The following is a 26,702-nucleotide window of genomic DNA, read 5'->3' on the forward strand; positions in this document are numbered from 1 at the left end:
AGCGGGCCACTTATGATTGATTTCATGACAATGCTTTGGGCCAGTTTAAATTTAGGAAGTTGGTCCATATATAAGGCGCACCGGACTATAAGGCGCACTGTCGGCTTTTGAGAAAATTTGAGGTTTTTAGGTGCGCCTTATAGTCGGGAAAATACGGTATTGTGTCTGTTTAGGTTTAGAAGCAACACGTATTGGAACACAATTGGTGGAGCAATGCAGGTAGACAAATAAAATGAATGCATTAGTTGAGCTTTAGGTAATAAGGTACAGTGTGCTGATTTCAGGCCTCACACAAAAAAGAAAAATAGATGCATTTAAGGCTTCAATCTGAGCTTTTGTTTAAAATTTTAATAAGTAGATCTATTCAAAGCTTAGGGTCAAGTTTTTTTTTAGGAATTGCAAAGTATGAGTCAGCCTTTTGAAAGCCTGGTGTTTTGCCATATTTTTCCACTTCTCTGTGCAATGAACTTTGACAAGCCTTCAACATCTCTTGCTGATTTGAGTGGTGGAACAGGTGCCGTCTTGTTAGACCAGAACAAATCTGGATAGAAGTACTGAAGCGGACAGAAATTTCCACTTCATAAATTGCTTTTGGGAGAAAAAAAAAAAAAGAGGACCTTGTTTCATTTCTGATGATTAATACGGTGAAAATCTTCCACATCCTTCTTAACTCAATCAGTGCCATTGACGTCAATTTCTAAGTGAACAATTGAATGCTTCCAATTTTATGGGAACAGTTTCAAAAATCAAATGTTCCTAATGTCCCCTGTATTCTTGTTTTTGGACACAAATCAATCAATTCATGAAAGCAGGAAGGAAAAAAAAAAAAATCAACTTGCGGTCTTGTTAGTAACACAAACCCCGCCCTCCACGGTCAGTTTTATTTCATACTCTACTCCAAACGACTCAGCGATAGCTAAAAGTCGATACTTTGGATGTAAATTGCACATTCCAAGTTTTCCGGTCTTTTGCCAAGCCTGACTGGACTGGAAAATACTGTTTAAAGCCTCAGGCTGGCTGCAAGGGTAGCGAGGACAAATCACCCAGTGCAAACCTCATCCGTGTAGCCTGCTCACAGCTCCCTGTCCAAATTCTAATCAGGAGCCAAACGGCAGGGAAAATGTACTGGGTGAAGAACAGGTGGAGCATGGGAGGTGCCAGCCAAAGGGGTTTGAACCGGAAATAATGACAATTACCGTTTGATCTCATCACACTGGCACCCTCCTCCGAGCCGTTTTATGCTGGGTGGTCTCCCTCTAACGGAATGGAACACATTGGACCACCAAAGTCGGTTTCTAATGAAGCTAATTCCTCATCCACGTTTAAGCGCTTCGTTTTCCCTCGTCAGCTTCTCATGTTGAGTTTTTTTTACTTTCGGCTCTTTTCCATTCTGGCTGAAGGCTATTTATCTATTTTATTTCAATGGTGTCGTGCGTGATGGCGCATGATTAAAGATATCGACTGTAATTAATTTTTCTTTCTCGGATATGCTGTACTATGTATTCTACGAATGATCAAATAGAAGAGAAATATCTTAACTATTCCTCATCGAGATTCACCCTGGACTAATGTAAACGTATCATTGCTGGATAATGAGTCCAGACACCACGCTGTGTCGTTGGGACTAGAAAAATGATAGATGATAACGACGCTTGAGCATTGGAGTGGGCTGAAAGTGGCGGATGAGTGCAAGAATGAGGGCCTTGTTAAAATGATGGGACGACGAGACATAAAGATTTAATTGACTCTCCAACTTTAGGGTAGCGTAAAAGTATCATCAAATAAAATCCAGTGAAGAATAGTCAGTTCTGTGATGTTTGTCTTCTCCTCTCAATATATTTAATAACGATCGTTTCAGACCCACTTGTAAATTTCACTGTCAAGAAGACTATCAAACATTACTTAACTCTTGCTTGCCCTCCAGCGTTACTATGTCTCTCGTTTTCACTCAAGCTGCTCATGTTAACGTGCTAACGTCTCGGTTTCCTTTAATTCCTTGCCGCTGGGAATTGTTACCTGTCTTCCAAGGTTGTCACTCTGAGCAGTTAATCGACGTGGGAAACGATCCAGCAATCGAATTCGACAATCAAATCTAGCAATCGCTGTGTAAATGTGTCTTGTGACCACCGGGACCGCTGTGACTGACATCGTCTCTAACATTTTTTCCAAATGTTTTGTCAGAGACTAATACCTGGAATCTCGGTCCGATTATCAAACGCCAATATTGTGCTGTAAGCTAAAATGTAGTCTTAAATAAGACTGGAAACAAAAATTGAACATGTGTGTCTCTATAAAAGGCCTGAATGAGAACGTAGAGTTGGCTAGCTGCTAAATTGCTAAACAGTTAGCCACTCTGTGTTGAGCGTCAGTTGGTCATCTAAAAAATATGTCGACTGTATTTTTGTTCCGGTTTTATGTTTCCCTGGCAAATGACCTGATTAAAATCCTGACTCATTGTCCCGTGTGTGTGTATAAAGGACTGAGCTTTAAAGTTGACTAGTGCTGAAGTCTCCACACACCTAATTATGTTAATAGGGCAAGCATTATCTGCTATGCGATACGTGTACTTTAGACACGGTTATGTCCCTCTTGGGTGGCTTATGTTTGAAAAGGACAAGCGATGGAACATTCCCTGAACGGAGGCCTGCTTTAGGCAATGTTACGAATTGTAATTCCCATTATGTTTTCCTTCACATGGTCAAGTCAGTCCCATCAGAAGGAGCTGCTCATCCTAATGCAATCTACCTCGCCTTGGAGACCGTGTAGCCCGAGGCAGAGATAATCAGCTTCCGTGAAGCTACCAACATTTTTTTTGAAAAGGTCCTCCGGGTTCAACTTGGCTTGTACTCTGTTTTGTTTTCTTTTTTAGGGTTTTTGGCACTTTCCTGCCCCTACCCTGCCAACATGGCGGTCTCAAAACACCTTTTTACAAAGTTCATAAAAAATAAGTGTAGTCTGGGAAAAAGGTTGGTTCAAGGTTGTTACTGACCTTGAGTGTATTATTTCATTGGTGACTTGAAACAAAAGTTAAATTTAAACCATGACCGTGCTTGTAATGCAAATCATCTATTATTTATTATCATCATCATTATTATTATCCATCCATCCATTTTCCATACCGCGTATCCCTTTACTATTATTATTATTATTATTATTATTATTACAATAATCAAATCATTGGCTGGATGAGGGTTTTTTCCGATCCACCTAATTGTTTCTGATGTGAGAGGTGCCATTGGATAGGAGTAATTTGTCTTTGCTTGGTGTATTTGGCATTATGAGTAATGGTACTTTCAGACTTTTCTGCTCCCTTGATTACTTTGACCCCCACCTTTCCTCCTATGTACCCATTTATTCTAGTGGCGTATTCTTTCAAATGCAAGATGACCAAGTTTGACAAAGTCACATGGACAATGTGTGTCCAAAGCACAAGGCTGCAGAGATTGTAGAGATTTGATGTGTAGATGGCGATTGTAAAAATAAACGTTCAATTCAAAATTTCATAACGGAAATTAGAATGGATGTTAGTTATAAGCTTTCTGACAATTGCCCTGTGACCAGCACACGGCGTAACACATTTCTCGCTCAAAGGCGGCTTGGATCGTCTCACCTATTGAGGAAAAGCACGCTAGAAAATGGATGGCTGCTTGAATCCAATCTGTTACGATTGTCGCCATGCTTAGTTGGCTGGTAAGATGCTGGTCATGTCCACTTCTCGTGCTACTCCGAATTAGATGAATGCTTCTGTGTGAAGCCTGATTAGTGTTAGTGACAGCTCATAGATCTTTCGGTAGCACTTTCTCAACCTTGCCTTTCCAGTCATCCAACCGGGAAATGCACCTTTGAATCTTTTTCTTTTTTTTTTAACTAGAGCCATGCCGCTCAGTTTCTGTGCAAATAAAATAAAAACTTGTTTCATAGTTCATATTTTTTGTAAATCAACCTCCACCAAAGCAAATGATTGAATTATCCATGACTATTAAAATACAATATTTTCATTGTCTCTAATATGTTTGATTCATTGTAATTCATATTTTGAATGTACCTTTTTTTATAATAATTTTTGTGAATTTATTTCTATAAAAACCTTTCTATGCATATAAGTGGAAGTTTCAAATGATTTTGACTTCATTGACTCACAAATAAGCCTTCAAGTGTGGAGGCGGATCTTCAACCCTTCATAAAGAACTTTCATTGAACATTTCCATTGAGCGAGTAAAGAACTTAGATTTAAGAGGTGCATCAACCCAAGCCATGTTTATTGGGCTGCTCTGCTTAATTGAATCTTTCCAATCACTTCATATGCTAATTCATTATCAGGATGAAGCCCAGGCTGAAACTAGATGTAAACATTTGGTAAATTGAAGAAGAATTCAAATTTTCAAGGCAAATACATTCAAGAGGAAATAGTAGCGCGATAACGTTGCCCTTGATTTGCTATCTCTTTGATTCCATCCACTCACATTGACTATGATGATATAAAACAAAATTATACATGGTTGGTTTTCGAAGCAAAACACCTCCGCAGCTAAGCAGGCTGCATACATAAATGCAGACGCGCATATGCCGTACACACTCCACATTTGTGCCGCGTTTGGCATGTGACTATGTTGAAGGCGCTACAGCCTCCATGCTGTTGCTCCAGTTTATCTTCACCTGTCAGACATCCTCTTCGTCACTCTCACGGGCTGCTGGGAATTCCACACGCATCCACACACACACACACACACACACACTCCAAACATGCATTCATAGTTGGTAGTAGCAAGTTGCCCAAGGCTGTTGCTCAAATGTGACTGTCTAAGGCTTAGACTCTAAGCAACAAGCATTTTTTTTTTTTTTTTTTTTTTTTAGTTCTGCCAGTCAATAGTTGGCCGCTGCTTGCTAACCGGCTCCTGCGCGGTGGTTTGGATACAACCTCGGGCTATGCGTATCACACAGCTGTGAGTCGGATGGGCTAATCTTCAATAAACATGCATCAATACGTACTTTCTTATTACAATGAAGTCGAATTGAAAAATTAGGCCTGGTTTTGAAGATATAGGACACAGGTATCAAACTTAAGGCCCGGGGGCCAGATACGGCCCGCCACGTCATTTTATGCGGCCCGCGAAGACAAATTGTGCATCAAATTCGTGTGTCATTACTAGAATCGCAAATTGTCTTCACTCTTAATAATATATAATTTTTTCAATATTTGACTACCGTAATTTTCGGACTATAAGTCGCACCGGAGTATAAGTCGCACCAGCCATAAAATGCCCAAAAAAGTGAAAAAAACCCATATATATGTATATAAGTCGCTCCTGAGTATAAGTCGCCCCCCCACCCAAACTATGAAAAAAAACCGCGACTTATAGTCCGAAAATTACGGTAGTTTTTACTGGTCTGATTTGAAAACAGGTTATTTGTCAGTTTGTTTTGTCGCTTTTACTGTATATCATATGAGGTGCTCATACATTTATTTGGGTTGACAGTCATAATGGCCCCTCGAAAGAAGCTATGACGACAATGCGGCCAGCCAAAAAAATGAGAGATAGAAATGCCTTTGTAATAGGAGCATATGCCCAGTCTCGTGTGTGTGTGCATGTGTGTGTCTCTCAAGCTGCGGGGGAGAAAACAGTCAATTCCAACTCAAATGTGTTGTAAATTGCTCAAAGTTAATCAAGTGCGCATTCATTTTTCCCAAGCTTGTATCATGCTGAGTGTATTAAATGGAAGCATTGATTGCTTCTTCAGCGATGCACGCCGCTAACAGCATTTTTGTCACACTGGCGACTTCCATTTAGACACTAACAAATGCCTCTTACCAACATATCTCTATACTAAGAAAGATAAAGTTGCGCATTTCATGTTTCATTTTCAGAATGGGAGATTAGCAGCCGTTTGAGACGGTTACTGAGTGTTGCGTTGGACAAATGTGACAATGCGCTCTTTTAAGTGAGTCTCGGCAGAACCAAAAGAGCAGTCGGAGAGCGTCGACCTCTGCCAAGACTTGACACCTGCAAAATAAATACCGACTCCCCTCTCGGAGAGTCTCTCAGTCTGCAGAAGTCCCTCAGAACCGCAAAAAAAAAAATCACCAAATTTGTTACTAGTTGACACACGGGAATAGTTTTGAATTGTGTGAAAATTACATATGCTTGAATAGCGCAAAGAGTTTCCTAACCAAATCAAGAAAGGACTGCAATGTAATAAGATCCCACAGAAGCACAACAAATTGCATCCTGATCTGATGAGATTTGTAAAATGTGTTTCTGGCAATGCACTTTTAGAAGTAATCATATCAGGATGGGTTTCATATTACAACTTCTGGTGTTGCAAACGCACATCGTACATTATTTCATAACTTTATCAGCTCAGAACAGAATTGGGATTTTTGATTCCTCCCTAATCTACATCTACCATTAGGAATTTCAGGAGATTTCCTGTGAGTGGTTTTCAATAAGGGGTGTGCTCACTTTTGATACTAGCAGTTTAGCCATTTGGATATGGCTATGTGGTCGACAGTAAGTTTCACTATTCTATAAAGCTGTTCTAAAAAGATTCTTTTTTTTCCTGACAATTTTTTTCCCGACAGTTCCACCCGTTTCCTATAGGGAACATAAAATGAATTTTTATCAGAATTTTCTGAAGGATTTTTGGGGTTTATAAAAAATATTGTGGACACCCTGAAATATCCTTGAGCCCCCCTCCCAAGTCAAAAGAGATAGTGACAAGTCATTCAAGTGGAACAGTTTCTAATTCTACGCGGTCACTCACACAGCATGCATGTCAGCTCCTCTCATTGCCAGCTACTCTCAGTTAATGGAGATCACCCCTGCCGCCATCTTCATTTCTGTCCCATTCTCTGATCTCGCTTTATTGTCATTTCCCTTCACTGCACTTTCACTTCACTTCTTTGCCGTCATCCTTTTGTGTGGCTGTTTTGCCGAGCTACTGTAGCTTGTCCATTATGCAATATAAGCAAATGCTGAGGGCGCTGTGGCCTCCAGGGAGATGACAAAAGTAGAAAAAAATATGCCGTTATCATACTGATATTGAAAAAGTTCATGCACATTTACATGTAAAGCAATAGTCAATTATTTTTTGTTGAAATGATAATACGATCCCAATCATTTAGCACACTGTATTGTTTAGCGATTAGCCTCAGCAATCGATAAATACAGTTTGGTTTATTTTTTTCTGTAGCCATGTGACTCGGAGGGGTCGAGATCATTCGTGAAGGTTAAATTTACTCAATGTATACATCGACCTAATCCACATTTATTTGTTGTGTACATCTACGGCTGGTAGAAAAATATGCCGAAGCTGCAAAAAATGTGTCATCACGCCCATGTAAGTTTGATTTTTTTTCCCAATTCTCGCTTTTGGATGTTGTTTTCCGCCCCCACGTTGTTGACTTTTTCCTGTAGCTGCCTAACCCCCCTCAGCCTTTTGTCTTCCAATAATTCTGCTGACTGGGCACATTCACCACAACGGGTTTGCTCACTGTATATCCTACCCATCAAAATGCTCTGGAAAATAATTATCTTTCCACGTGGGTGGCTTCTTGACTTGTGACGGGACAAGATCAGAGTAATAGCCTTTTAAGTTCATTGTTTAGAAATAACAACACAAAATTAAAAAAAAAAAAAAAAGGACATCCTACAAATCTCAACCGCAAACGACAGGAAGCGTCCTCAGAGAGCGTGTGGGAAGAATTAATGTCCTGAGAATGAGCCACCGGCAGTTTCTAACCAAGGACTACATGCGGCAGTCAATATGCGTAATTACACTCTTCATCCTAAGCATCTTACACTTCAGCATTGAGACTTTAAAAGTCACCGTTCATGCTCTCGGTATTGATGTAATGTCGGCTCTGTATGGATAATGTACTGCTGTGGTCGGTAATAGTATTATTATTATTTATTATTATTATCCATCCATCTTCTGTTATTATTATTATTATTATTATGCAGGTACAGTTAAGCCTGATTATAACAAGTGATAGGGAAAATAAATGGATGGCTGGAAAAGTTATCATGTCCTATCTCCTATTTTTCCATTTTTGGAAGGAGTAGCAACACACGACCAGATGTTTGGATTATCTTTATTATTTTATTCTTGGGGTTAACAGACGCAAATATTCTAGTTTGCCTCAGGGGTGAATTGAAGTAGCAGAATGGCTCCAATGACTGGACAAGACAGGCCAGCATTTTGTTTATGGATTCCAGTTACTTCTTCTTTTCATGATAGATTTGAAGCAGGCCTGGTGGAGTCCATTTTCAACTGTCCCAGTAAGTAAATTAGACCTCCATAATGGACACGGACGGCGACGCTGTGACGAGCGCAGATGTTCTGTTCGGCTTTGTTTGCCGTCAGACGCTTTTATAAAGTCAAAAGCAAGAACGTCAAGGACAAACACCTTTTCGTGCATAGATGATGACTTTGAAGTCTTGACGTTATGCAAGATGTATTTCAAATCATCTTTTAGATAGAGAATAGAATATCATGTTTGGGTTCGAGAGCGTCAACTCTCACTCTTTTCTTTGTGAGGAATGTAGAACTCACTAAACAATTGCACACTTGAGATTAACACTATTTTTTTTTTAGGCCGCTATGTATTTATTGGATTGGGCAGATGGAAAGTGGGAGGGACTTTAATCCACACTGTCAGTAATTATTTGTGATGTGATCTGCGCTAATCTCCAGATCATCTGCTATACTTAAAGTCGTGTGGTGTGCACAGGGCTTTACTTTCTTCTCCACACCCAAAGCGAGAACTCGGATTAAAAGGATCCGATGAGAGAATATTCATTGACTTTGAGTCTCATGCGTGAGCTACAAGGTTTTCACTTGCGAGAAAACATCTTGTGAAGGTTTTATTAATATAATAGACGGCGCTGCTGTCTGCTCTGTGCTGTATTTCCTCAAATAGTGGCCGGGGGCGTTTATTTACTCGACTAGCCGATGTCGGTTTTACGAAGGAGTGTTTCTAAAGTACGAGGCGCCATCTCTGAACTAATTAAGCCGTGCTGTTCGTGTGAGTGGAGGTCATATTTGAAGGAATGCTCTGTGTTATTTGTATGACCTTGCTCAAATCTCACTCACTGATAATGTGATGTTTTCATGTGGCGGCAAATATACAACTACATCAAATATTAGCAAAAATTAGGATTTAATGCTTTCTACGATGCATTTTTTTGTGATGTCTCATATTTAATTAGTATTTTTTGTATTTTATTTTTTTACACGACTCCATGTTTAATAAATAAATACTTTTGCCATTTGAGATATTGAGCATTTTATTCTGTGGTTAGAAAAGTAGGATATTGTTTTTTTATGTGGCAGTGTTAGTCAAAAGACACTTTTTTTGTGATGTCTCATATTTAATTGTTTTATTTTTTTTGTATTTTTTTTTTTTACACTACATGTTTAATAAATAATGATTTTTTCCGTTTGAGATATTGAGCATTCTATTCTGTGGTTGGAAAAGTAGGATATTGTTTTTTTATGTGGCAGTTTTAGTCAAAAGAAATTTGTTAAAAAAAAAACGGACTTGTTTTGTGTTTGACTGTTTCCTCTATCACCAAGATCAATAACAAAGATGGAACCGTAGCAAATTTTTTTTCTTCATCTTCCATTCCCTCCAACTGCCTCATTTCAAAATCTTTTGAATTCACTCAGGACGTCCAGATGACATGATGTGCAGTGGAAAGAAACATGTGAATTACAAAAACAATCCTTGCAAGCCTTGCTTTAAATTGAAATGTGCATTCAAGTAAAACGTTAAACAGGAACAGCAAGATTAATATCTTTTTTTTTTTTTCTCTCTTCCACAGTCAACAAGCACAAACCGTGGATAGAAGCTTCTTACCACGGCGTGATCACGGAAAACATGGGTACCGTGCTTCTGGACCCTCCGCTTGTTGCTCTTGACAAGGATGCACCAATTCCCTATGCAGGTAGCTACACACACATGAATATTAGAATAATTTTTCCGCCTGGCAACGTGACAGAGCTCGAATGAGTTAACATGTAACGATGACAGAAGAACATAATTATGAAGCTCATCTGCCGACGAGGCTTTCAGATGTTGATTGGGTTGTCTTATAAGAGGCAGCCATGCGATTATTGCAGAGCTGACAGTGACTGGAATGAGACGGCGAGCGGCCGGTTCTAATTTGATAAATTATTCGCAGACTCCAAGGCAAACAAAGAGCCTTTCTGGCAGTCAGCACTTAACTGCTCATTATGGACAAATGGTTTCTATTAATCCCGACGCTGACAACCATGAAAAATGGATATTCAACTTTATATTTGTTGGTTTTTTTGGGAACGCCAATGACCTTGATGAGTGTGAAAACGCTTATAAAATTCTCCTCGCGAGCTTTACCGAGCCAATAAAGTCAAATTTACAGTAACATTAGACGAGACAGCTTAAGTTAGCGACTGAATAGCAAATGAGAAGCCAATAGGGTTGAAAAGGTGACGAAAGCAGCAGACAAGACGCAAACGAGCTTTGATTTGATTTTTTTTTTTTTTTCTTGCCCACCCTCGCCTCCACGATTAACGCTTTGTTTGGCGAATAGCAAAAGGTCAACTCTGGTGAGCTATTTTGCCCGAGAGGAGTTGCTGCAGCTCTGTGCCATCGTTGTTGACTGACTATATTTCTTTCCCTCAATGTGCGCTAACTGAAAGTCTCACAATAGCTACCAAGGAGACTTAAGAAAAATGCTGGAGCTCCTTCACAATTTATCTTCTTTAAACAATTGTCTACAGCTATGCTAACACTCGGGGCTTTTCTCCTCATGGATTCACTGTCTGGCTATGCTTTTATTTCAGGGTGGAGGGGGCGGTCCCCCCCCCTAGCTGTGGCAATGCATAGTTTTGACCCACTAATAACATGTTTAACTACCGTATTTTCCGGACTATAAGGCGCACCTAAAAACCTAAAATTTTCTCAAAAGCCGACAGTGCGTCTTATTGAAATCAATTATAAGTGGCCCGCTGAAGACTATGAATCAAAAAGACAATGGATCATTATTTTTTGATTATAAAGTCATTTGTTGCGTCTGAAGTGGAAATAAAAAAGATAAAATGGAGAATGATTTGATTTGGATTAAAAATCTGACATGATGCATCAATGGTGCGCCTTTTATGAGGACAAAGTTTTAAAATGGGCCATTCATTGAAGGTGCGCCTTATAGTCCGGTGCGCCTTATAGTCCGGAAAATACGGTATCTGATTTTGAATTTCCGCGGCACTTGGTGTCAATCCTGGTTTTAGTTTTACTGCAGAGGTGTGTAGCCTGTCCTTCTGCTTCCTCATTAATTGCATGGAGGCAAGTGACAACAACAGTTACCAACTTGCCATCTCTCAGCCTTCTGTCAGCGCAACCTTTCTTTTGTGCTTCCAATCCACACCCTCCGCACTTTTCTTTCTTTCTTTCTTCTCATTGCTTTTTGACTCATGTCTTGTCCTTCCCGCCCCTGCGGCATCACATTTCATTGAAGCTCCCCACAGTGGCCTCCCCCTTTAAACATGATGTGTCGGGATAAATTGGAATTGCTCCGTGATGCCCGGCCCCTCTATGCCTTTTGAGCAAAAGGTGTGAGGATCGAGCAAGCCTTCTCAATCAAATTAGTATGAGGGATGGTTGCAGTGGACTCGAGGTTACCATGAAGCAAATAGTCCGTTTCCTTTTGCCCATTCTTTATCTCGGGAGCGCAGTCAACAGGCATAGATTCTCCCCATTCATCATGGTACCAGAATAGCCTGCCGGTGTGCACGACAGTATTTCCTCTGCATAGCGAGGGAATGGAACTGATGCAGCTGGAGAGAAACAAGAGCGCGCTGGGGAGGAAAATGTGGAATAGACAGATGGATAACGAAATTGTGTGAGCATCATCACAAAAGAAAAAAACACGGACAGGCATTCCCATGCATAGAATGCAATTTTCTGGGCCAGTCCCCATTTTTCTTTTTGTCCCGCATCAAAACTGTTACCCAGTGTATCAAAGTGTTTTTTAGGAAGTGCATTCCTGTAAATTGTGTGGGTTTTTTTGCTAATGAAAAAAACAGTCCATATAAAAAGTCTACACACCCCTTTACAGATGCTAAGATAAATCATTTATATTTTTTTTGGGGCTATTTATGTGATCCATAAACTCAACGGAAGTTTTTTTTTAATGTTTTTGAATGAGCGGCACTTTAAATGGTGGCAGGTGTGTGCTGAATCATGAGTTTGAAGGGAATCGGCTCATTCGGAACACAACCGCAGCCGAGTTACAAGATTATGTGCTCACTTTAGTTTTTTTATTCCCCCTCTCAAAGATGAAATACAAAAATTAATTGCAATGTGCGGGTTATCATTTAAATGCTTGACATTTTCTGATGAAGCCAGCAAAATTCATACTTTAATTTAGCCATGTGATTTTTAACCACCGTTATTGAGATTTTGCGATTTAATTTTGCATTTGGTCTATTAAAAGAAATCAAGTGTCTCATCTTGTTGTGACTTTTCATTGCTCCCAAAACAGAAAGGTCAAATGTGTTGTGTCATAAAAATACATGTGATGGATATTTGTAGATAAAGATAAAACCACCACCTTTTTATCTACTCAAAAATTAGATTTGATTCCATCAACGAACAGTGTCTGATTGTATCTATGCTTTCAAAATCTACAGAAAACTCTGTAGTATTGCTCATTGATCGCTTTGACAGACAACAACAAAAAGAAAGACTTGCTCTAGTCTCGGAAAAATAGACAGCCCGAAGTAATCGATCGGAAAACACTACGCGCGGCGCAGGTGAATTCACTACCGCTGAAAGACGAGACCAAGTATTAGCGATAATGGGAGTCTGGAAGCAAAGGGCAGGAAGCTGGAGCTTCTGTCTAGATCACATTTGTGATCATAGCTCCATCTTAAGGCCTCCAAAAATTGATTTGTTTCATTTGTTTCAAGCCCACGTTTCGTGTATTATTGAATAATGTCTATCGCCCCTTGTGGTCAGAGAGCTTGTTGCGTCTTTTTCACCTTCAAATTTACTATCATTTATCCTCAGGGTCACCTCCAGAAGATGATTGCAATACGAATTGTTAACCCGTTACAGACAGAGTGGACAGGAAGGGTTAGACTAACTTCATTTTTTGGCATTGTAACATGGCGCTGGCTCGTGTGACATTATGAAAGCAGCACGGCGTCTGTAGTGGTCCATTAACGTCTCCGCTGGATACTTTTGCAGCCGCAGCGCTGCGAGTGCAGGCCTGTTTTGACCACACGCTCGCACGCCATTACAAACGCACAGCAAAAGCCTTTGAGGAAAAGATGGAAGTTCACAAGTCGAAGGGAGTTTCGAAACAAGGAGAAAAGTTCAAACAAAATTTTCCAGACAGAATCTCATTATTTTTATCACTTTGTTAACTCTGCACTTATTGTTTTATATCGGAATCACTGTATGTAAAAAAAAAAAAAAAACTCAGGAGATAAGATTGTAAAAAAAATAATTTTTATGAAATCACTTGAGGGAAACCGTAACATTTTACCTCTAAATGTTAATTGAGTTTAAACCTCCCCCAATGAAATGTCAGCGAGAAGCACATTTACCTCAGAGGTGATATGCCTTATTTCAACATTCCATTGACAAATGAATTGATTCAAGAGCTTAAAGACGATTCTAAATCCTCTCAGTGTACAATCGAAGGATTACGTTTGCTGTCAACAGAATCACTGGTGTCCTTTCAAGCGATAACACACAACAACAAAAGACTCCAACCTGGAGCCACAAGTGTTTGCCTGCAAACAACGTGAGCTTCATTTGTTGAAATGTCACGCGGCGCCGAACTGCCTCACTATCACATCGCGCGCATCATTAACCTAACTACGACGGTTTGCGGGAGCCCAACGAACGGGAAACCACGATTTATGCTTCTCCTCATTTTTACACCACCCGAGATACGGATGAGTCATCGGGAGCATCACAACTAGGCTCCTTCTTTCCCTGAATTGTATTTTTTTTAACTTAGCAAAAAGCTTTCAACGCTAGTCTATATTTAGATGATTGTGATGTGAAAGAACGTGAGAGCCTCTGACCTCAACAACAACAACAACAAGCACCTTGGGGATGGGCGAGACAGAAAATGTAAGCCTCTCTCTGGCAGGTTCAACATCACCGACGTGAACCCTGACTTCATAAAATATTTTCTAGATGAGCGGGCACAAATGTACTCGCACTTGAAAATTGTGTGGAGTGGAAGGTGAAGCGGAAATGATTTGGCTGGGGAAAGTGCTTTTCTTGGCGCAAAATGAATTCTGGAAGAACTCCCCCCTTAAATTGAAAATGCTTAATGAATTGCGCTGTGAAAAGTAGCTGAAGCTAATCCAGTCGTTTTGTGAATTCTCCAGTGTTTCGCAGAGACTTGATGGGGCCTCTGTATCTTGACAGGCTAATTAGACGCCAATTTGCATATCTTCCTTGTACCATTTTCCTTGTTCATGTGAGCATGAAATAGGATAATCTGCCTTTTGAACCTTTGTAGCACATCACACTAACGTCAGCAGGGAAAACAGGTGAGCTGTGACGTGAGCCCTCGGGCACTACGATGTCCGTTTCAGTCGACAGTAGAGGGCGTTGCAAGCGGAAAATGTCACCCTCTCAGGATAATCCAGAGTTAGCCACCCGCATTTCAAACAACGCGATCAATGTCAGAATAGAAGCGGTCGAGTCAATATGATAAAACATGGTGATTTAATTTTTGGGGGGGAAAGTACGCGGCCATTTCCCCCTCTGACTCATGTCTTAGTGTTACCTTTCAAGGTGAAAAAACCCAACAGTAATGCTTCAGATGGCGAGACCTTGAGATTAAGATCGCTTTTGCCAGAAAACGAGATGGAGAGATAGAGAGGGAAAGCCGAGATAAATGAGGACAGAGCAAAAGGTCCATTGAAGTAGTCTACAATTCATAGCATGCATGTGTTTTATTTAGCTGGAATTGGTTGAGGGAAGCATGAGTTTATATTTTTTTTATTTTTTTTTATTTTTTATTTTGTATGTTTGCATTAGGAAGGGAGCAGCTATCCGAATAAGTTGTAAAATGACAATAAAGGACATTCTATTCCATTCATATATATATATATAATTAATTATATAATATATATTAATATATTTCAAGGTATGTGTATTGGTATGTTTTGTTTATCAAAAAAAGGTTGGTATCAGTACAGATACGATATCGGTACTATTTTGTATGAGGTTGTAAATTGGTCAACTAATGCAAAACATATTTAGCACAGGTTCTTTGGTTGGCCTTCATTTTATTCTTTTATTTTTTATTTTTTTTGCCTAATGACATTCCATACCCTCTGCTATTCCCCCTCGCCCCCACTTACCACGAAAAAAGACCCGGGTCTACAAAAAGGTTGCTAGGCAGCTGGTGGCGTGTTGCTATGATATGAATTATAATCTATCCTCCAGGTCCAATCTTTACTTAATTACTGGTCTGAAACACTAACACGCTCGGCCCAAGAGGCCGAGTGTATTTTACCGGACGAGGGTCTCCAGGGTCAATTATGGGAGTGTAATGATTGTAATTGGCTAATTTTCAGCACATTACCCCACTTTATGTCTCATTCGCTAGGCGGTAATTTAGTGAAGGAGTCAAGGCTTGCCTGCCTCGGGGTGACAGATAGCAGCGAGGGTCTGAAACGGGAAACCGCTTGGGAAATTGGGTGTAGGAATGAGTTGCAGAGACCCCTGATGGGGGGGGGGGGGGGGGTTGAGACGCCAAGACAACAGCCCCATTTTCCATGGCGTGCCATTTAATCACCTTTTTCTCCACTGTCCATTTATTTCACGTGAAATAACGTTTGTCACACCGCCCAAGAGTTTGAACAAAAAGGTGGATACAAAAAAGCGGGCAGAAAGGAAATTTCAAATGATTGACGGAGTAATGGACGAGGGCAGCGAGGCTAAACAGAACAGAGTTGAACGTCCAACTGATGTATACTTTCACACACTCTTCCAGCTCTGGAAAATGACACATTGACATTTTTTTTTTTTTTTTTTTTTTAATAGGAAATAGCGGAAACTGAATCTGTGTTTTTCCTCTTGTCAGTCGGCAGCTATTGATGATAATGATAACACAGTGTAATATTTATTATCGTAATATATTTCGTAGTATTTATGGAGTCAGGCTTAAGTTCAATAACAGGTGGATTTTTTTTTTTTTGAAAAGCTAAAAAAATACAGCACATGGTAGAATTTAAGCGTTATAGGCCAAACAATAAATCAAAAACATGATGTGCTGGGAAAAAAAAAAAAAAATCAGCATCAAAATGATGTGCAGCATAATAAAGCCATCTCTGAGGAAAATTTGCTGTTGACCAATTTTATCACAAACTCCAATCAATGGCATCGCAGGAGCTGTTTGACTTTCTCATTAATATCATAAGAAATAAAAGCCACGGTTTTTTTTTCCTTATTAAAATAAAAGTCTTCATCTGACACCGATGATTAAACGTGACGGGGAATGATGGGTGAGACGTTGGAGGATGGTCTACGATGACAACCGTTAACTAGCATGCGGCGATCAATGAAAGATGGCATATTGGTTATTAAATTGTCCTTACCAGCACACCCAAAGTGTCTTACTCATTAGCTCTTCTTCAGATGTTGCCTCTAAATGTATCTTTTGATAAAGGCTGAATGCAAAAAAGCGGCATGGCAGCACCCAGCCGTGTCACATGATGGCTTGAAGCTCTCCTTTTATACATTTAATTAAGAGTGTGCGTTTGCATGCATCAAGTCTCCAGCGGTTCTTAAATGCCACCTTTCATATTTTATCAGCTCCCAAGCTAAACATTAGTCAAGGAGAATTACCTGCCGACATCGCACTGCTAATGGCTGACACGCAATGCGATTTTCGAAGCAATGGATTTGAACACAAACGGTGGTGGAGCACACGTAGACATATTATGAAATGGAACGTTTTTTCTTCAATGGAGATAATCAGAAATGTGCCTTTAGCATCTTAACTCTGTCTGTTTCTCAAAAAGCCATTTAACTGTAAAGGAGGGAGCAACCAGCGCTAAAAGGAAGTGCCTATGAGTGCACGCACATGATAAGATGTGAATCATTTGCTTATCGTAGTGAAAATCCCGAGAGAAGAAATGAGAGGACATAATGCGAGATGATTGAAGAGGTGTGCAGTGCCGCTTACACCTGTTAGTTGTCTCTGGAGTCAACGTTAGCAACTAGAGTACAGTAATAATTTGACGGAACTCCACTCTACAATTACAGCTTCACGAATGGACAAAACCACGGAAGTAATGATACGTTGTTTTTACTGGAGAACTTTAGAGTTTGATTTCATTTGTTGAGTGGGGGGTCTGGAATTTATTTATTTTTTTCCCCCACTAACTGTTTGTATATCAGCAGACTTCAGCCTCTTTTTATTTTATGGTGGTATCATGGTGATTCTGGAGGAATGGCAAACCTGAGTATGCATCTTAATGTGCTGGCATGTGCACATCTGTGCAAGGTGTCAGTTTGTCACCCTGAGGTCAAGCGGTTGGTGTAACTACTTCCCCAAATGCAATTAAGAGGTGACCTATGATGTGAGCGAGCCCGTTGGGACTGATGAATTGCTCTCCGCAATTCACTCTTTCACTGACAAGACACCCATTGCACTGTCCTTCCGCATAAAAAAAATTAAATAAAATATATATATATATATATATATACACATACACATTTTAGGAGTACTTGCAATATGTCATTTTTAAAATAGATACATTGGCTGCTCACAATCCTGTCATTTTCATCATTCAACTAATTGGTCCAAAAATGTGTTCATTAGACCTTAACAGTACCATTCATCATTTTTTTGCAAGAGAAAATCTTGGAAGTCTTGAAAGTGTTGGCTGCATGGCAGCGTCATTAATTATAACTTCATTTGCTGTCGAGAAATAAACAGATCAAAGCGCGAGTCCGGCTTTGGCAAAAAATAAATAAATACAGAGCTGCGGCTAAGATAACTTTTGAAATTTCTTATCCTTCAGTCTACTTAATGTCCTCATCATGACCTCGGGAAAACCTTGAGACGAGAGAGAAAATCCTGTTTAAGCTTGCAGTTGAATGGCTTAGCAGAAAGCCTTCATTTGTTTTCAGTTTTTTTCTCGCACCCTAAAAAAAAGGAGGCTAGAACATAGCGGAGATGGTTGTGCTCAAAAGAAACTAGATATTTAAATAAATGTTCATTATGTGAGTAGGCGGATAGAATTACAGATAATCTGAGACTGCGACATACGCTCTAATACAAAAACAACCAAAAAAAAGCTTTGAAAATTTGCACAAATTAATCAGGATTATACCAAGCAAACAAATGACAATTAACCACGTCACCTTCATAACCGAGATAAAAATGCGCATGCGTGTTCAGTAGGAGTTTGGTCGTATCTCGACAGTCAGGAGCGAGATGATGTGCCAGTCTGTCATTAATTAAATGCGAAGATGTGGGCCGAGTGTGAGCTTAGTTGAGGGAATGAAGGAATCAAAGCTTAAGACCGTCTGATACTCTGCTTGGGAAACACACAGGCTTCATCAGTTTAAAGCTTTTGAAGTATTTGCTTAAAATCAATGGAAATGCACTATAGTATCATGTGAAAGACTTGGGGGAAAAAATTCGATGCAGTACAGAGAAATTGCAATTTGTATTGGAGGCACCACGACTCAAACATTTCAAATAACTTTACTTTGTTTTCAAAACATTGCCTTCCTCAGTCGTTGTTAAAAAAACAATTACGCAGTAGATATAGATGTATATATATATTTTTTTTTAATTGTCTCTAACATCACTTCGGTGTCATTTCATCACAGCACTGTCGCCAGTCCTGGTGACACAATCACAATCCTGATTAGAAGTGATAGTTCACATTGTTAAATTACTAAAAGCTGATTAAGGTGGATGTGTCCCACTGGCGAGGCGCTAATTGGGAAAGTAACTTGTCACTCCAAATAAAAAGTCAAGGCTTCATTCCTCCACCAATTTGTTTCAATTATGTTACAAGGTTTCCTGTCCATGGAGGCGATGTCATATTCATTTTGTGCTAATGATACACTTTGCTCCGAGCTAGCTTCTGAAACTGAATCTTCCGCGGACGAGCGGCTTTAGAGTGCCTCGTCGTCACATGTTAGTCATTCAAATTTGGCAAGGTTGTCTTCTCTGTGATGTGTTAAATATCAAAATATTTATTTTCACTTTACTTTGGGTCTTTTTGTGTGTGGATTTTTTTTTTTTTTAATTGAATCCAAATGTGTTGTCCTTACACTTATAAAAGCTACTTGAGAAGACACCCCTTGGCACTCTATAAGAAAAAACTATAGTGGGAAAAGGACTTAATGACATTGTTAAAATTTCCATCTAGATTTTACAGGCAACCTCTTAAAACTTTACCTTGGTCTCATGTTGAATTGAGTTTTCTTAGACACTAATTAATTTTGCCCACATCTACTTTGTTAAAAATGTTCAATTGAAACTTTAAGATGCTTGCCGTAAGGTCAGTTCACATTTATTTGAAATACCTACTCACTCATTGACAGCTAGACATTTTCTGTCACTGCGACATTTATTGTCATTAGCCTTATTGTCACGGCCTCTTTCCTTTAGCCGTGAACCCAAACGATAGCGTTATTATGTTGACTTTAAAAAGCGAGCCTTTACCTTCCGCCATGCCGGCCCAAAGATTAGACTTGGCTTTCATCCATAAATTACGAGCGAGTGAATTTGAAGTGCTCCCTTAGGGGTGGAGTGCTGAGAAACAAGCTAAGTGGCAAGAAATGAAATAGATGCGTAAGGGGGGGGGTATGCATATGTACGTTTGCTGACACAGTCAAAATAAGAAGAGACGAAATCTGGACCATTTACATATCCAGCCGTGCATTTGCCACTTCCTCAGTCCTCTGCCTAACTCAATTGCATTCCACTGTAAAATTGAATCCAGAAATATTTGCTACAATGGATGGAGCGGAAAATGGATTTGCATCCATCCACAAAGTGTGACCTGGAAATAACTTTTCACCGCTATCCACAAACTTGGTCACGTTGTTGTTTGTGGTATTTTTAAGAGAAATGTTTTCCCCCTAAATTCGCTTATTGGTCGTCTCGCACGTGTAAACATTACAACCTGCTCGCAAACTCAACTCGGAGGAGCAAATGAGGAATAAACATCCTTTAAAAATGGCCATGAACACTGCAAAACCTCAGCTCGAGAGAATGCTATCTTAACCCGCTGGGGGTGTTTTTTAAAATCTAATCAGGTTGAAAGAAATTCAGTAAGGAAATAGTGGTATACACCAGCACTTGTTAATTCTGCGTTTGTGGAAGATGAATTACCGTATTTTCCGCACTATAAGGCGCACCTAAAAACCTCAAATTTCCTCAAAAGCCAACAGTGCCCCTTATAATCCGGTGCGCCTTATATATGGACCAATACTGAGCCACTACGGCATGTCCAAATATATGGATAAAGTTTTAAAATGGGCCATTCATTGAAGGTGCGCCTTATAATCCGGTGCGCCTTATAGTGCGAAAAATACGGTAAGCATAAAAAGCCACTTGTTTCTCTCCATCTCAGGGAGGCGGCCATTTTGAAAATGACATCAGAGTGGCTAACAACTCAATTGGGGGGGGAGGCTGTAACGAATGAATGACATTTCCATATTAGATGTGTTCTTGATTCATCTCTTCACTTTGATATTTTTATATCTCATCAAGTCCACCCCTTTCATTTATTTTGTCGATACGGCCTTGACCAGAGTGTCTCGTTTCATTGTGATATCTAAGCCTTGCTCGGAGGGCAGTTCTGCTTTCACCGATTGACTCCAACAGATTAGATATGATCGACAAAGGTCAAGGTTACAATAAGATTGAAGTCATTTGTTGCGTATGACACTAAAAGAAACATGAGTCGCTATCGTCAAGTAATTACTGGCTTAATAAAAAAAAAAAAAAAAAACACTCTTCCATGTTTTTGCTTGTCTTTTTAGGGGAAATTTGTGCCTTTAAGATTTATGGCCAGGACATTCCTTTCGAGGCAGTGGTGTTGAATCGCACCTCAGGAGAAGGCGTACTGAGAGCCAGTGGCCCTGTGGACTGCGAGAGCCAGAAGGAATACACATTCATTATCCAAGCCTATGACTGCGGCGCTGGACCCGGTGGGGCCGACTGGAAGAAATCCCACAAGTGAGTGCGGCATGAGCATTTTTTTCAGCCCTCATGTTATTTCATCAAAGTATTTGAGCAATTTTGTCCGTTTAATCAACGTCAGACACTTCAAATTGTTTCCCACTGACTCAAAGCCACAAAATCCTACATGACAAAATAATTGCAAATGTAATTTACAAGATCTACTTGACATGAATTGAGAGAATGTGAAAATGGTATAATTTTCTAGTTGGAATAATCATTTGTGTATGACGGCTTTGCGGGCGCCTTTGTTTTGCCGTCACCGATTCATTTTGCCGCACAATGGAAATGCACTTATAACAAAGGCGATTATTCAAGCTGTCTTGTAGCGCTAATGCTCTCTCGCTTGGAATGAGTCACGTGTGTAACAACTGAGGTGAGATATAAGACAAAAGCTTGACTAGAACATGAATAATACTTTTGCATCAGAGCTACTAAGACAGCGACACAAATGATTTCCGGAGAGCCTGTCAAATGCACAAAAGCTTTCACACAAAAAAAATCCGGATTTAAACGAGTGAGACACAGCCGCAACTTTCTGGTGTAGAACTAAAATTCTTTTTCGTTCGGGTCAGCAGTAGTCACTCCCGTTCTGGAAGTAGCCTGGTGCTATGGCTTTGAAAACGTAATGTGGTTACCAGTTAAGCTAACAGTTAGCCTCACTTCTTACCTTTTTTCTTCTATTGCAAATCTTTCTATGTTTCCCGGCAGCAGTGGCGGAGCTAGAAGGGGGGTTGCACGGGCACCCTGAAATATGCTTTGCCCTGCCCCAAGAGCCATACCAGATTAATTTAATTTACATTTTTTATTTTATTTTATTTATTTTTATTTTGTTATTTTTTTATTTATCATATTTATTCATTTAATAACACCAGACTTTTGGATCGTTTCAGATTTTTTCCCTTGAATTTTGTTCCCCCACATCCCATCTCCCCAATTTTTTAAATTGATGTTTTCTTCTTAATAGATTGACTCAAATCATCTATTCTGGAATGTATACCTCCACGATAAATGATAACAATATGTACTTATGCTTGCGATGATAATATTTCCTTGTACCGGCGGCGGCGGCGCAGCCTTTCTGGATCTGTCCTCCTTTTCATCGAGCGCCGTCACTTCAGGCGTGCTGACGACGTCGGTTGACAGGATTGCGTGCCCGCCCGTGTACGTCGGAGAGCGTGCAGGCGTTGGTTGTGATTGACAGTGACATACATGGCGTCTGGCATTGACGGTATCAAATCAAAGCCGCTGCCGCTTCACTCATACAAGCAGTGCAAATTTGAATGCTTGGTATTGAAGGTACGAAGAGACGGCGAGGTAAAGGGAAATTTATGAGCTCGGGGAGCTCTGGGATGAATTTCTCCGGTGGAAGATGAATGGCGCGCCACGTCCGTTTGTGTGTGTGTGTACGTGTCCTTATCACGGCATGACATTCTAAATAGGCCTCATTAAGCTAATGTCATTAATTTGCCAGATGTGCGTCCTCAGACACAAGTTACAGGGAAGGTCACGGAAAAAGCAAACTTGTGTGAATCATTGCTTCCCTTTTAAATTCTGCGAAGCAAATTTCATCGCAGGTGCTCGAGAGAAGTGGGCGGCTTTCTATTTTTAGGACTGTATTCTCCTATAAATGCCCCCTCTGTCTTCATTGGCTGTTCTTAAGATAGACCACAAAAAAGGTTTTAATTAAGTTTGATCACCACTAATGGATTCCTCGGTTCCCGTTTTCTTCATCCATCTTTTTGCATCTTGTCTCTGCTGCCCGTTCTCTCCATCAATCACTTCCAAACTACATGTCCCTCCCTGATGTTTCTCATCCATGCATTTCATGCTTTCTCCCAGGGCCGTGGTGCACGTCCAGGTGGATGACGTCAATGAGTTTTGCCCCGTGTTTCGGGAGCCTCTGTACAAAGCGGCAGTAACCGAAGGCAAGATCTATGACAGCATTTTGCAGGTATTTTGCTCACGCTACACGACGCCTGTGGTTGAACTGCAATGGCTAGAACTTTAAAGTCAGCACATATAGTTACTATATATACACACAATCTAGAAGGGGGGGGCGGGGGAACTGCCCCCCCCCCTTCAAATATTATCTGACCAGGTGCAAGGTCAGATATTTACAATATGTACCGTATTTTCCGCACTATAAGGTGCACCGCATTATAAGGCGCACCTTCAATGAATGGCCCATTTTAAAACTTTTATATACATTTAGCCCGCAGGCCGGACTTTGGACACGCTTGCTGTAGTGGCTCAATATTGGTCCATATATAAGGCGCACCTGATTATAAGGCGCAATGTCGGCTTTTGAGAAAATTTGATGTTTTTAGGTGCGCCTTATAGTGCGGAAAATACGGTAAATTGACTTTTAGGAGTTCCATTTCGCTCGATCTACTGTAGGAAACATTTTGTGATATCCCCATGGCCCCCCCCAAAGAAAAAAAAATCCTAGTTCCGCCACTGCTCGGTAGCCAGCAGCTGAAGTGTATTTTGTGCTGTCACAGGTGGAGGCTTGGGACCAGGACTGTTCTCCACAGTACAGTCAGATCTGCAACTATGAAATTGTCACTCCAGGCACGCCATTTGCCATCGACCGCAATGGTGAGTCTGTGTGTGTGTGTGTGTGTGTGTGTGTGTGTGTGTGTGTGTATGCAACATTTGTTTAAAAACATGCAAGGGAAAGGAGAGGCGGCTGTTTATTTTCACCTCAAAATAAAATTCTCATTATTAGTTATAACGTATTATCAATATACTGCTACTACTCTAATAATTCACATAGTTAATAGTGGCAGGAAATAAAGCATGAATAAACTAGAACCAAGATCTATTAGGCTGGTGTCTCTGCACACTTCCTTGATGGCTGGAGGACATTTTTGGGATTGATTTTCAATTGTTTTCTATTCAGCGCATGTCTAACGTTTCAGCTTTGGGCTATTTGCTTGCTCCTCCATGAACGTCCATTTCCACACTGTGTTGATCTGGATGAATTCAGCAAGATTCAAAGAAAAGGGCCAGCCGGAGGCCTTCATGTACTTTATGGGACTCTCTCTTGCCGTATATTTTTGTTGAGTGAATCGGCGTAACAAATCAAATCAAGTGGAAAAAATTGTAACTGTACACTTGACATTTCGTGCGCAAAGGAGATGAGATGGAATCGAGTGAGCGTTTGGATATTTCTTTCATGGACACGTAAAAAAAAAAAAAAAGTTCTCCGCTGTGTTAGTTAAAAGTCTTTGACGTTCTTTGTTCAAATAACACAAAGGGTGACGAATTATTACACACTCTGGTTCATATCAAATTGTTTTGGGCTCTGTGTGATGCAAATGCAGACTACGGCTTTCGTTACCATGACGACTGGGGTGGAGCAAGACTTCTCCAACCCCTGTAGTGACATTTCCTTTTTGAAAAGCAATGAAGGGACACCTTAGCGAAGAAGCACAACGGCTCTCTCACCGGCACATTTTCATAAATAGGTAGTTTAATCTTACTCCAGAAACCTTGTATACAAGCAATTAAGAAGTCAATTTGCAAACTAAGGTGATCTGAATACGGCCCGCCGGAATTGCCAAATGAGGAAAAACTGAGAGTGTTGACTAATTTCTACTTTGTTTTGGTGGCCTTTAGGTAATATCAGAAACACGGAGCGACTGAGCTATGACAAGCAGCAGAGCTACAAGATTCTGGTGACAGCCTTTGACTGCGGTCAGAAGACGGCAAAGGAGGATGTGGCCGTGCATATTGATGTCAAGCCTGTCTGCAAAGCTGGGTGGCAAGGTCAGAAATAGCCAAGCGACGGGCGGAAACCTATGTCTTTTTTTTTTTAATATATATATATATATATATAAATCAACGTTATTGGTCTGTCACCACACCATCTGTTATTTTTATCAGCCAATATAAAGTGTTGAAAACAGCGTGAACAAATCTGTTTTGACCAGCCAAGGAACTGCATCTTGAAATATTGCTTGTATAATTCAATAATGACTGTTTATTATTTTTGTGGAAATATTTAGAACCCGGTGAGTGTGAAATTGAAGGCTTCCTCCAGGGAATTTAGTTTCATTTTAGACCAAATGTCTCTCATGGAAATCAAACCCTGTGGTGGAAAAAAAAATAATAATAATGAAAGAAAAGCTCTAGAGAGAAAATTGGCTGGGAGCGTTTCCTTCAACATGGGAGTCTGCAATTGGAGCCCCACTCTTTTCCTGCTGCCTCACCTGTCAGCGCTGACAGCATCTCACAAGTCCAACTCACCCTGGCCAGGAATAAAAGTGAGGAGGAGATCAAAAAAAAAACTCAAGGAAGAAAAGTGAGAAACTTCGAATCAGACAGAAATCTTCTTGCTCCTTCCTGCCGTTCTTAAAACATCTCCGACCTTTTACCGCGCGTGCGGCATTTAGCCAAAATGTAGTTAGCTCTGTTCTCAGTTGAAAGGTCATTTTTTGGACGTAAGAAATTATGGTTTGTATATTTGCTCACACGTGAATACTCCCAGACAACAAGAAATGACAAATACAGGGAATTTTCTAAATATACGTACCTGTCATGCGGTTTCACGCCAAGAGCTAAGAAGCGCCTTAGAGCTTCAAAACAACTCTTGTTGCACCCACTTAACGGATTGGAACAAGACAGAAAACTAGTTCTTCTTTTATATTCATGTCTCGACACCAATTAAGTACTAATCCCCCCTACATTTTATGTGAAAATGACAGGAGCAGTCTTTTTTATAAAGGCTAATGAATCAAATGTCACATTCTGGAAACGGAGACATCCTGCACCAGTTACATTTATTTAAATGTCATATTGATCTAAGAGTGTTAAAAGATGTCAACATAGACATTGAGCAAATATGCTATATAAATAAACTTGACTTACTGGCACGTTCGCAGAGAGAGCAACTCTTCTCAGAAAGAGGCTTCAGGCAAGTGATGTTTAAACAATTGGTGGCGCAACACAGGTAGATAGATAATCTAACAATAACACAACTTGTTTTTTAATCTTCAGGCTGGAACAAACGTGTGGACTATGAGCCGGGCACTGGCAGCAAGAGTCTCTTTCCCAAGTTGCACTTGGAAACATGCGGAGAACCCTTGTCTGGCATAAAAGTCACGGTGGAGCTTCAGACAAGTCACATCGGGAAGGGCTGCGATCGGGAAACGTACTCTGAGAAGTCTCTGCAAAAACTTTGCGGTGAGTAGAAACATCTGGGGGGGGGGCAGAATTAGGTTGCAATGGAAGCAACTGTTGGAATAATAGAATAAAAGAAAAGGAGGGATTGATTTGGAATGCCCGCTTGGAACATCCAGCTGCTGTTTAGCAGCAGAGGGTTGTCATGATGAGGGACAATGAAATTTTAATTAAACGTAAGAAATTACATTTGATGTCTCGCTCCGTTTTATTAACATTTCCAGTGTGCCTTTTGTAGTCGTGGAATTCCATTTAATATTCTTAATTAAGTCTCCGAGGCCATTC

At 40.3% G+C, this 26,702-nt stretch overlaps 1 protein-coding gene across 1 annotated transcript in view; it reads left to right on the forward strand.

Annotated features, from left to right (window-relative positions):
• The window catches only part of clstn2 (calsyntenin 2), a 53,635-nt gene that overhangs the window by 11,258 nt on the left and 15,675 nt on the right, over positions 1 to 26,702 (forward strand). Inside the window, exons 2-7 of the mRNA XM_037275947.1 lie at positions 9,825 to 9,947; positions 21,032 to 21,227; positions 23,073 to 23,184; positions 23,735 to 23,831; positions 24,855 to 25,004; positions 26,235 to 26,420. Of these exons, the coding sequence (XP_037131842.1) occupies positions 9,825 to 9,947; positions 21,032 to 21,227; positions 23,073 to 23,184; positions 23,735 to 23,831; positions 24,855 to 25,004; positions 26,235 to 26,420 (864 nt within the window). The remainder of the gene's footprint in view (positions 1 to 9,824; positions 9,948 to 21,031; positions 21,228 to 23,072; positions 23,185 to 23,734; positions 23,832 to 24,854; positions 25,005 to 26,234; positions 26,421 to 26,702) is intronic.

This window comes from Syngnathus acus, chromosome 17, assembly GCF_901709675.1.
Source record: "Syngnathus acus chromosome 17, fSynAcu1.2, whole genome shotgun sequence".
NCBI lineage: Eukaryota > Metazoa > Chordata > Actinopteri > Syngnathiformes > Syngnathidae > Syngnathus > Syngnathus acus.